Below are 13,152 nucleotides of genomic sequence, written 5' to 3' on the forward strand. Positions count from 1 at the left end.
GGGTTGTCATTTGGAAATGGAGACAGACCAAAGTTACAGTCCCGTGATTAAATTGATGGATAGAGCGAGGACAAACGGTAACATTTCACCTGCAACTGAGAGGCGTGGGGCCCTTGCCAAGAACCTTCCTGCAGCTTGACCAGTGATAATCCTGCAGACTGCTCTCATGTCCATTTACAGCAGAGGCAAAGGCCATTCGGCCCAACTGGTCCATGCCAGGTTTTGCACTTGACGTGAGCCTCCTTCTATCCTTTCGTATCTCAAAATGCCCTTCCATTCCTTTCTGCCTCAGGGTATTATCCAGCTTCCCCTGTCCTGTATCTATACTATCATCTCAGCCACTCCCCGTGGTAGCCACTCTCGAGATAGAGACGTTTCTCCTAAATTCCTCATTGGATTTATTCGTGACTGTCTCTTAACTGTGGCCCCTCATTCTGTGATTGTTCACAAGTGGGCGAGATTCTCCACCCTCTCCACAGTGTGTTTCTCGGCGATGGGAGGTGGCCTGCCATTGGCTGGTGGCGGGATCTGCTGGTCCCCCCCCCACCCCCCGGCTATCAATGGGATCTCCCATTGAATCCGCCCCACACCACCTCAGCAGTAGATTCCACCAGCATGAACAGATCTCGTCCATCTTCTATACACCTATCCCATCAAGCCCTTTCATAATTAAAAAAATAAATACATTTAGAGTACTGAATTCTTTTTTCCAATTAAGGGGCAATTTAGCGCGGCCAATCCACCTAACCCTGCACATCTTTGGGTTGTGGGGGTGAAACCCACGCAGACACGGGGAGAATGTGCAAACTCCACACGGACAGTGACCCAGAGCCGGGATCGAACCTGGGACCTCGGCGCCGTGAGGCAGCAGTGCTAACCACTGTGCCACCGTGCTGCCCCAAGTCTTCTCTTTTCTCGAGAAAATATCTCCTGTCTGTTCAATCTTTCCTGCAGAAGCCATACATCAAGCACATCAGACCATTTGTGGTATCACAGAATCACTGAAATGTTACGGCACAGGAGGAGGCCATTCACACTGAAGTGTAATCGTCAAAATGGCATTTCAAGCAGCACCCCCTCATCCTGTCGACACCACTAAGCACGCGGAGTTGTACCCTGAGCAACCTCACATCAGGAAGAGACAGCTTCTTATTATCAAATGCTCCAGTTTATACCAAAAGGAGAGATTTCAGGCTCCATCTGCAGAGATCAGTGAAACCTGGTGGACAAATCTAAGATTTAGATTTATTGTCACATGTACCAAGGTACAGTGAACATTATTGTTCTGCGTACAGTCCAGGCAGATCGTTCCATAGAACATACAGTGCAGAAGGAAATTCGGCCCATCGAGTCTGCACCGACCCACTTCAGCCCTCACTTCCACCCTATCCCCATAACCCAGTAACCCCTCCGAACATTTTTTGGTCACTAAGGGCAATTTGTCATGACCAATCCACCTAACCTGCACGTCTTTAGGCGGTGGGAGGAAACCAGAGCACCCGGAGAAAACCCACGCAGACACGGGGAGAACGTGCAGACTCCACACAGACAGTGACCCAGTGGGGAATCGAACCTGGGACCCTGGCGCTGTGAAGCCACAGTGCTAGCCACTTGTGCTACCGTGCTGCCCTAAATGCATGAAAAACCTGGGATGTACGATAGATACACAATGTAAATATATAAGACATCGGGCGTGATCCAATGACATTGCTGCTCCCAAAATATCTATAAAAGGCGGGAGACCCCGCTCCCGGGACCTACCCGCTCACAACACCTCGCAAGATCCAACGTGATCTCACAAAATGTTGTGATGTAAATCCCGTCCATTGTGGACGGCATCACCTTTTGGCAACTCTGCATATTAGAGCGAGACAGCTCGTCTCACTTTAATGTGTATATTCCCGAGGTGCCTGAGGATTCATCCCCTTTGTCTCAGGCGAGTGATGTCCAGCACTGATTCCCCACTGGACGGAATGGCACTTGAGGGGGTCTCCCAGGGGATCGGAGGTCCCCAGCTGCAAGCCCTTTGGGCAGGGTGGTTCCCTGGAACTTGGGCACCCTGGTATTGCCAGGCTGGCACCTTGGCAGTGCCACCTAAGTTCTCTATCTACCTCCTGTACTCTGACTCATCGTTGTTTGAGATCCAACCCACGAGGGTCGTGTCATCAGCAAACCTGTAGATGGAGTTGGAGCTGAAGTTTGCCACACAGTCGTGTGTGAATAGGAAGTATAGTAGGGAGCTAAGTACACAGCCTTTGGGCCGCACAGTGGCGCAGTGGTTAGCACTGCAGTCTCACGGCGCCGAGGTCCCAGGTTTGATCCTGGCTCTGGGTCACTGTCTCTGTGGAGTTTGCACATTCTCCCCGTGTTTGCGTGGGTTTCATCCCCACAACCCAAAGATGTGCAGGCTGGTGGATTGGCCACGCTAAATTGCCCCTTAATTGGAAAAAATCAATTGGATACTCTAAATTTATTTTTTAAAAGCACACAGCCTTGCGATTCCCTGGTATTGGGGACTATCGTGGAGGAGGTGTTGTTGTTTATCCTTACTGATTGTGGTCTGTGGGTCAGAAAGTCGAGGATCCAGTTGCAGAGGGAGGAGCCAAGTGCATAGGTTTCGGAGTTTTGATATGAGCTTGGCTGGGGATGTTAAGAGGGATGCAAGTTATGTTATAAATTTCCTGTGTAGTATATCACAACAGAAGAGCGTGGTGTCAGTGGAATAAAGCATGTCAGTATAACCCCAGATTTTACTTTGCAATGCCTGCTTCCAGACAAATGGCAGAAGGTTATTTATGTAACAGAGCTGTGTTGACCCTTGGTTGGTGTGGCACCTTCCCCTCCAAGGTTCCAATAATTTTTTTATCAGGCACTTGAGCCTCACTGACACGCTCTAAGGTATGATCAGAACTGGTTTGTAAGACAGTCTCTGCTTGTTAGCATGTATTTTTTTTTTAAATCTTACCTGCTTGCACAATCCTTTGATGCTCTTCATTGTAAATTCTGGGGTCCATATTGATAATGGAAACTGTACATGTAAACCTGTCACACTGTAATTACACCTTCCCACCAGCTGCAGCACTATCATTGGCAGGAGGGTGTAACGAAATGAAATGAAAATTGCTTATTGTCACAAGTAGGCTTCAAACGAAGTTACTGTGAAAAGCCCCTAGTCGCCACATTCCGGCGCCTGTTTGGGGAGGCTGGTACGGGAATTGAACCGTGCTGCTGGCCTGCCTTGGTCTGCTTTAAAAGCCAGCAATTTAGCCCAGTGTGCTAAACCAGCCCCTGACAGTGTGATAGGTTTAGATAGGCAAATAGAAATCCGAAGGTTGGAATTTATAATGAAAATATAAAGAAAAAGAAATAATTGTATATAATCGAAACTGAATTGGGTCTTGGATGACTTATCACCTCCCTCTTTATTGCTTCATTCAAACACTGTATTTAGTCTGGATTTCCTGTTTGGATAGCCAGTGACTATTGCCAAGTATAAAGGCCTGAATCTTTGCAGCATCTTTCGTGAACTCAGAAATCACCAAAACACTTTGCAGCCAATGAGGGCTGTTTGATATGTAGAAACGGTTGTATCATCGGAAATGTCATGATATCCATTAACATATCATGGTGCAATCACACACACACACTGATGGACAGGTAGTTGGACCAACCAACACACACACATCGCAGCCAATCACCAGTGAGAGCACACGCACTATAAAACAGGGAACACCACAGTTCCCGCTCATTCCAACAGGAGATAGCTCAGAGCACAGAGCTCACAGCGAGCCACTCAGACATAGACCATGTGCTGAGTGCCTCACTAAGATAGTGACAGGGCTGGGTCCACAGGTTAGCTGGTGAAGTACGAACTACAGCCAGAAGTTAATAGTTATTATTGTACAGAATAATAAAACAGAGTTGTACCATCCACAACCGTGTTGGTTCGTTTGTGTATCGGAACACCCAACACGACAGGAAACTCTGCATAATACCTCATACGGCAATTTGATTTTGGTTACGGAAATAAATATTGGCTAGAAGACCGGCGAGAGGTCACTGCTTTTCTTTATCCATAGAATTTCTTAGGCCCACCTGAGAGGGCAGATGAGACTTTTGTGGTGATATGCATCACTGTAAATACACAAGGGGTTAATGTAACTACACTATGACTAAGTAAACACTAGAGGGAGCACCAGAAACGTCATGACACACAGACATACAGCTAATGAACACATAGAATAGGACACGACCAATGGGCAGTCAAGACACCCAGAGGTGACACTACCACAAGGGGGCATTACCCAACCCATATATAAGGACAGGGCACACATGCTCTGTCTCTTTCCACAGGCGACACTTAGAGAGTAGGACAGGGGCAGATCAGAAGCTTCACACCCACCACGTGGCTTCGAGCAGACTGGTTAGTTAGACTGAGTTGCTATAGCAAGATTAGCGAGAGTCGAACTCATGGAGAACTATGCTCATGGTTCAATAAATCACATTGAACTTACTTCAAAGTCTGGAGTATCCTTTGGTCAAAGCTGCATCGAGTTGCAGCCTGCGTTATCCCAGAGTACATAACACAACAACTTTGATTGGGTGCCTCTTGAAAAATGCAACTTCAGGTTGCTTAAATGTTCCGTGAGGCCTCACTCCATTCTGGCTGTGTATCTGAAAGCTGGGTGTCGGGAGTTAGATAGACAGCACTCCCAATATTAATGACCGTAAAATGATGCGACTTAGGTGTCTCCTTGGGCCACTCCTTATGGCCTTTAAGGTAATCGTAGCATGGTGCTAACTATGAAACCAGATGCCTCCATTCATGCCCTGGAGACATAGCCAGAATTCTCAGGCGGTTGGCTGAGCACATCCCAGCCCACGGGTCACCCGGGAGGTGTGGGGTGCTTTCAATGGGAATGCCATTTGACAGCGGCAAGAGCATAGCGTCCCGGCACCAGCAAACGCATACCACCTCCTGCCATCAAGGAACACGCAGCTGGGAGGCCGGAGAATACTGCCCACAGAAATTTAAATCCCACCACACTGCTGTTGGCATAAAAAGGAATAAATCTGGAATAGAACGGTTAGCATCAAAAATGGTGACCATGAAACTACTGGATTGCTGTAAAAACCCATCTGGTTCATTATTCACTAATGTCCCACAGGGAAGGAAATCTGCCGTCCTTACCCGGTCTGGCCTACATGTGACTCCAGACCCACAGCAATGTGACTGACTCTTTTAAAAAATAAATTTAGAGTATCCAATTATTTTCTTTTCCAATTAAGGGGCAATTTAGCATGGCCAATCCACCTACCCTGCACATCTTTGGGTTGTGGGGGTGAGACCCACACAGACACGGTGAGAATGTGCAAACTCCACACGGACAGTGACGCGGGGCCGGGATCGAACCTGGGTCCTCGGTGCCGTGAGGCAGCAGTGCTAGCTACTGCACCACTGTGCCGACCCTAGTGCGACTAACTCTTAACTATGAGCACCATGGTAGCACAGTGGTTAGCACAGTTGCTTCACAGCTTCAGGGTCCCAGGTTCCATTCCTTGGGTCACTGTCTGTACGGAGTCTGCACGTTCTCCCCGTGTCTGCGTGGGTTTCCTCCGGGTGCTCCGATTTCCTCCCACAGTCCAAAGATGTGCAGGTTAGGTGGATTGGCTGTGCTAAATTGCCCCTTAGTGTCCAAAAAGGTTAAGTGGGGTTACTGGGTTACGGGGATGGGGTGGAGGCGTGGGCTTAAGTAGGGTGATCTTTCCAAGGGCCGGTTCCGACTCGATGGGCCGAATGGCCTCCTTCTGCACTGTAAAGTCTATAATTCTATGACACCCTCTGAAACGGTCCAGAAAGCCACTCAGTTGTGTCAAACCACGACAGAAATGTCAAATCTCATCGCCCAGGACTCTGAAAACCATATCCTCACGGTTTCAATAATGGTTCATTTAAGGCAATCACTTTTCTTTATGGTTACCCTATTGCTGTTGTAATGCCAGAAGTATGTGCAGAATTTCTCAAGGGAATGTGGGAGAGGTGACATTCTTTGTTCTTGATGCCTGACCCTTTCATGCTATTTCACAGGTACTAATTCTAGTCTTCATTGGAATGATACTGACTCAGTGGATTCTAAGGTCCCCTGGCTGAACAACACCACCACAGTGATGGTAAGTGTTCATCTCTCACTCTGCACAGCATTCCTGAGCTCAGACATGTCTCTGAGAGCGTGACTGGGGCTGGGATTCCATTGGGTGATCTGGGCAGTTCCATTTATTTACCGACACCTTGTTGCGTTCGATAAATCCACATGTAAATGCTGACAGATCCTGTGTTATTATTTCTCTCTGCCCTCCTGTCGGACACTCCTCAAAACCTGCCTCGTTGACTCAGCGTTGAAAGAGCAACCCAATTAGTCCTAATATTCTTCTCTGGCCCCATAGCCATGCAACATTTTTCTCTTCCATGTTCATCCAATTTCCTTTTGAAAGTTCCTGTTGAATCTGCTTCCACCGGCCTTTCAGGCAGCGCCTTCCAGATCACAGCAACTCGCTGTGTAAAACAGAATTCTCCCCCTTGCTCCTCAGATTATTTCCTTCAATCTGCGGCATCTGGTTATTCAGCTCTTTATTTTCCCTTCAGTTACTCGATTGAGACCCTTCATAATTGTGGACTGCTGCGTTAAATCTTTTCTTCGCTGACCATTAAAGACATTTCATGAATGCAGAGCGGTGTTGTTTTTTTAAATATAAATTTAGAGTACCCAATTCATTTTTCCAATTAAGGGGCAATTTAGCGCGGCCAATCCGCCTCGCCTGCACATCTTTGGGTTGTGGGGGCAAAACCCACGCAGACACGGGGAGAATGTGCAAACTCCACACGGACAGTGACCCAGAGCCGGGATCGAACCTGGGACCTCGGCGCCGCGAGGCAGCGGTGCTAGCCACTGCGCCGCCCTGCCGCCTCACAAGGGGCTGCTGTTGCTAGGTACAACAGTCTGCTTGCTGAAAGCCGGTAACATTGGCCAAGAATTTCCATTCCCGCCCCTGGCGCAAACTGTCGTCGGCGGGGACGGAAAATCTGGAGATGCAGCCGAAAGTTGGACGGCCGGGAAAATCCCACCCCACCCATTCTTCGTTTGTGCTGGAGGGAGCTGGTTTCATGGAGAAGCAAATGGGAGTTTGGACTAGATACAGGTTGGCTCCAAATAGATTTGGGTTTGATCAAGTTAACCTACAATCTGGCGATGGGAATTTAACCTTACATAGATACATAGATAGGCGCAGGAGGAGGCCATTCGGCCCTTCGAACCTGCCCCGCCATTTATCCTGATCTTGGATGATCATCCAACTCAGTAGCCTAATCCTGCTTTCTCCCCATATGGGGAATTTCTAATGGAAATTTCCTGATCAGTCTCCGTTAATCAGTCCTTGATTGATGTTTTGTAGCAATTCCATTTTAAGGTTTCCAGCTTCTGATATATTTATGGGTTTGTGTAAATGACAGATGTGTGTTTTACTCCAGGTTGCTTCTGACAGTGTTGCTTCTTTTCTGTACAACCTTGTCTGCGGCACTTGGTTAGATTCCCAATTGTGTTCCCCTCACACTGCATGCTTTGGGCCGGTGTTTCCCTGGGTCGTGTTTCCGAACTCAAACTGGCATCAAACTCACTCGCCATCCCAACTGTGATTCACTCACCTCATCACAACTGACTCCAACACGGGACGGTGACAGAGAGAGAGGGAAAGAGACAAAAACGGGGGGTCGTTCGCTCCAGAAGAATCTCCACCATGGAGAAGTGGAAAGGCATTTAGAATAGGTCATTCTGCCCCCTCACTTTGAAAAATGTGGGAAATTAAGGGCAGGACATTAAAGTAAGCGTTTTATCTGGACAGCCAAACTGGAACAGGAGGAGGCCATTCAGCCCCTCGAACTTGACCCATCATTCAGTTAGATCACAGCTGGTCTATATATTAATTCCATTGACCCAATGTAACAGCCCAATAAAATCTATCCATCTCAATTTTTAAATGTTCAAAGGCTCAACAACAGCTTTATTTTGGAGGAGAAAGTTCCGGACTTCCTGCTTCCCTTTGTGTGAAGAAATGCTTCCTGGCCTGATGAATTTTAAGGTCCTGCCCCCCGTGTTCTGCATCCACCCCCGTCACCAGAGGAAATCGTTTCTCTCGATCAAAATACAGGGTGTTGCTGGCTAGACCATCCCTCAATGCCCTTGAACTCAGTTACCCGCAAGGCCGTTTCGTGGGGTCTGGGGCCACATGTAGACCAGGCCAGGTAAGGATGCCCGATTTCCTGCCCTTAAGGGCATTAATGAACATGGGGCTTTATTTACAACCATCTACATTGGTTTCATGGTCATCTTTAAACTTTTAACTCCAGTTTTTAAGAATTGAATTCAGACCGCACCATCAGCCGGGGTGGGATTCGAACCTGGGTCCCAAAGATCATTACCCTGGATCTTTAGTCTAGTGTCAATACCACTACTCCCCTTTCGGTCAGATTAAATTTTTCCATTTGGTCACCCTTTAACCTTCTACATTTGAGGAAACACAAGCTTCATCTATCCTCAAGTAAACTATCCTCATAACCTAACCCTCTTATTCCTGGCATTTTAGCCACAAGATAAAAATGTTCACAAGCCACACTGTCCTCGAATTAAGATGGTTGGTGCCAGAGTGGGGTTTCCTGACTGCTGAACGGTTTCTTCAGAACAAAAGGAACAGGAATTTTCTTTTGTAACTTGCGTGAGGCAGCGGGGGCACCATGTGACACTGCAGGCCTTGTTTTGTGAAGTCAAAGGTCAAACGGCTTACCAGCATGTATGCCTCCCGGCCTCTGCAGCTGACCAGGAGAATGAGAGAGACAGATAGGATCTAACAGGCAGCACCAGGAGGGATAGGGATGGGGGCACCATTTTAAACTCTGAAACCTGGAACCTAAGCCTGACAAAGAGCCAGGGTCGGAAAACCAAAGGGAAAGGTTTACAGACCCAGCGTCGGTGAAACCTGCCCAAGTGGACAGACAACTCACCAATACATGGTTAACACCAGAGGCATTCTGAAATCATGGACCCTCACATTTACAACTGAAAACATATAATCTCGGACACCCACCCAGCCTCATAATTTAACTCTTTTAGCCCCTGAGTCACTCTGGTGAGCCCACAAAGCGCTCCTGATTCGAAACCGGGACCCACTCCAGCTACTAATGAGTCCTGGGTTGGCTCGCTAGGTATTACCTCGTTTCTTGAATGGGCGGGTGGATCCCATTCATAAATCAAATGACAGTCTGCTGAAATGGTAATTGTTGTCTTTTGACTGGGTTACTGCCTGCACGCCCCAAGTTAGATTGTGATCTATCTGCTCGTGTTACCGCAATGCACAAAACATTAAATTATACAATGGGGCCTTGTTTGCAAAGGCTTAGCAATAAATGGCAATTACACCAGAAAGACGGTGAGTCCACAGAGTAAAGATTTGATACAATCGCATGGGAGATCTTTATGTTGATTAGAGTAATAATGATGGAATAGACTTCTGGAAAAGAAGTAACACTGCCCTATTGAATCATTTAATGAAGGACTTAACAAAGCGTTATCAAGGAAGATTAAAAAAGAACGGAATATAAAAGCACAAAGTTAGCCCAGTGAGTCAGCACTAATGACATTCTCCATAGGGCACTCGCCCCTCCCCCTTAATATTCCTCCTTTTCAATAAACTGTCTGAATTACTGATTGAATAGTTTATTGCCTTTGCTCCCTTGAGTTTGACAGAGGTTTACCGAGTCCGTTGGTTTAGGGATGTGTCGTGAATTGTGTCCCAATCTGGAAACGTGCCAAGTGGACCAAGAATTGCATTGGCGGCATTTGGATTTGCTGGGCGACATACATGTGGTGGTCTCTGTCTCTCTGAGGGAATTTGCATTTGACCATGGTCAGTTGGTGGGGTCGCCTCTCTCCTGACAGTGCATGTCAGGAAACCCCAGGCCAGAGACTCCACCATCTATACGCATTTCTCCTGTTCGCTTGAAGGGAGATAGATGTGCACAGTGCAGTGAAGTAGTACACTGACCTGGTATCCCTCTCAGTCAAAACGATAGACCACTCAACAGTGTTGAGTTGAATTGGGGTCAGTGTGCTAATTAGGACACTCTCTTTACAAGCGTTTAATACCAGTGCACATTAATGAGATGAAAGCTTATTGGTTCAGATGGCAACTGTAAATTATATGTCTATAGCACCTTTCAGATCTTCAGGACGTCCCAAAATACTTCACGGCCAGTGAAGTACTTTCTGAAGTCTACTCATTGATGTTATATAGGAAATGCAGCAACCAGGTTGCACGGTGGCGCAGTGGGTTAGCACTGCTGCCTCACAGTGCCGTGGTCCCAGGTTCCATCCTGGCTCTAGGTCACTGTCCGTGTGGAGTTTGCATATTCTCCCCGTGCCTGTGGGGGTCTCACCCCCACAATCCAAAGATATGCAGCGTAGGTGGATTGGCCACGCTAAATTGCCCCTTAATTGGAAAAAATAAATTGGGTATTCTAAATTTATTTTAAAAAAGAAAGGAAATGTAGCAACCAATTTGTGCACAGTAAGATCCCACAAAGACCAATGAGATAATGACTTAGATAATAAGAACTAGGAGCAGGAGTAGGCCATCTGGCCCCTCGAGCCTGCTCCGCCATTCAATGAGATCATGGCTGATCTTTTGTGGACTCAGCTCCACTTTCCGGCCCAAACACCATAACCCTTAATCCCTTTATTCTTCAAAAAACTATCTATCTTTATCTTAAAAACATTTAATGAAGGAGCCTCTACTGCTTCACTGGGCAAGGAACTCCATAGATTCACAACCCTTTGGGTGAAGAAGTTCCTCCTAAGCTCAGTCCTAAATCTACTTCCCCTTATTTTGAGGCTATGGCCCCTAGTTCTGCTTTCGCCCGCCAGTGGAAAAAACCTGCCCGCATCTATCCTATCTATTCCCTTCATAATCTTATATGTTTCTATAAGATCCCCCCTCATCCTTCTAAATTTCAACGAGTACAGTCCCAGTCTACTCAACCTCTCCTTGTAATCCAACCCCTTCAGCTCTGGGATTAACCTAGTGAATCTCCTCTGCACACCCTCCAGCACCAGTACGTCCTTTCTCAAGTAAGGAGACCAAAACTGAACACAATACTCCAGGTGTGGCCTCACTAACACCTTATACAATTGCAGCATAACCTCCCTAGTCTTAAACTCCATCCCTCTAGCAATGAAGGACAAAATTCCATTTGCCTTCTGTGAAGATCTGTGAAACTGAAAATATAATAAAGGATTGTCAGCACAAATTTCATTCTTGACCAACATCATTGAATTGTTTGAAGGAATACCATAAAGGGTGGACAAGGGTAACGTAGGATGTAAGATATCTGGTCTTCTAAAAAGCCTTTGATAAGGCAACACGTAGCAGACAAATGCTTAATGTCGGAGAATGTGGAGTCAGGGGACTAATGCCTACAAAACAGTGAACAAGTCACATTGAGCATGAGATAAATGTTGCTACTCTGGCAAAGTTTGGGAATTGGAACTACGCGAGGATTGGCACTGAGACTGAAAGTTCACCATTTACATAAGATATTTGTGCGAAAAGCGCAAATTCAGAATTTGCATTTGGCACATAAATCTGGAGGTGTAATTGTACCAAAAAAGAATGCAACAAAATACAAGAAAACAGTAATAAAATTGGAGACTGGACTGGTGTTACAATCCCAGTTGATGTCATAACTGTGCAGGAAAACCCCAGAATGGAATCCAGGTTCAAAACATCCTTTTTGTAAAATTTAGAGGACCCAATTATTTTTAAGGGGCAACTTAGCACGGCCAATCCCCCTACAATGCACATCTTTGGGTTGTGGAGGGCGGCACGGTGGTGCAGTGGTTAGCACTGCTGCCTCACGGCGCCAAGATCCCAGGTTCGATCCCGGCTCTGGGTCACTCTCCGTGTGGAGTTTGCACATTTTCCCCGTGTTTGCGTGGGTTTCGCCCCCACAACCCAAAGATGTGCAGGGCAGGTGGATTGGCCGCGCTAAATTGCCCCTTAATTGGGAGAAATGAATTGGGTACTCTAAATTTATAAAAAAACAACACAAAAAAATGTTTCGGTTGTGGGGGTGAGACCCACGCAGACACAGGGAGAATGTGAAAACTCCGGCATGTGGCACAGTGGTTAGCACTGGGACTGCGGCACTGAGGACCTGGGTTCGAACCCGACCCAGGGTCACTGTCTGTGCGGCCAATCCCCCTACAATGCACATCTTTGGGTTGTGGAGGGCGGCACGGTGGTGCAGTGGTTAGCACTGCTGCCTCACGGCGCCAAGATCCCAGGTTCGATCCCGGCTCTGGGTCACTGTCCGTGTGGAGTTTGCACATTCTCCCCGTGTCTGCGTGGGTTTCACCCCCACAACCCAAAGATGTGCAGGGGAGGTGGGTTGGCCACGCTAAATTGTCCCTTAATTGGAAAATAAAAAAATTGGGTACTCTAAATTTATTTTTTAAATAACAAAAAAAAATCTTTGGGTTGTGGGGGTGAGACCCATGGAGACAGAGGGAGCATGCGCAAACTCCACACGGACAGTGACTCGGTGCCGTGATCCAACCCGGGTCCTCGGCACCATGAGGCAGCAGTGCTAACCTATGCGCCACTTCATGTTTCACAGGCTGTGGAATAATCTCACAAAACTGAAAATCACTTCAGGTATCTTTCTGGCATCTCAGCCTTCTTCTCAGCTCAGTCTGTTTTTACTCAACAGTGCTCTGTTCCCGTACCTTTATCCTCAGACGTCTTGGAAACTTTTCTTTATTACTCCAGTTTCCATAACTAGCTGCTCTTTCGATCACTTGCACTTGTTTTCTTATCCATGACTCCGTCTTCTGCTGGCAAGGTTGAGATAGATGCTCCCAATAGATACTCCCTCTTTAGTCTTCCAAAAACCAACTGCTCCTGGCAGAGCTGTGAGAGTTGTCTTCTCTCTCACTACCTATCTCCAACTACAATCAAATTAGGTAGACTAAAACTTTAAAATTTCTTTACCTTACAAAGCCCAGTTGCTGAGCAAAACCCACATGCTTATGCCTTTTATTTATTCTT

At 47.0% G+C, this 13,152-nt stretch overlaps 1 protein-coding gene across 6 annotated transcripts in view; it reads left to right on the plus strand.

Annotated features, from left to right (window-relative positions):
* LOC140408279 (electrogenic sodium bicarbonate cotransporter 1-like) overlaps positions 1-13,152 on the plus strand; it is a 356,190-nt gene that overhangs the window by 285,014 nt on the left and 58,024 nt on the right. For all 6 annotated transcript variants that reach the window (XM_072495256.1, XM_072495257.1, XM_072495258.1 and 3 more), the window contains one exon: positions 6,089-6,171. In XM_072495256.1, the coding sequence (XP_072351357.1) occupies positions 6,089-6,171 (83 nt within the window). The remainder of the gene's footprint in view (positions 1-6,088; positions 6,172-13,152) is intronic.

Source organism: Scyliorhinus torazame, chromosome 3 (assembly GCF_047496885.1).
Source record: "Scyliorhinus torazame isolate Kashiwa2021f chromosome 3, sScyTor2.1, whole genome shotgun sequence".
In the NCBI taxonomy this organism is placed as follows: Eukaryota; Metazoa; Chordata; class Chondrichthyes; order Carcharhiniformes; family Scyliorhinidae; genus Scyliorhinus; species Scyliorhinus torazame.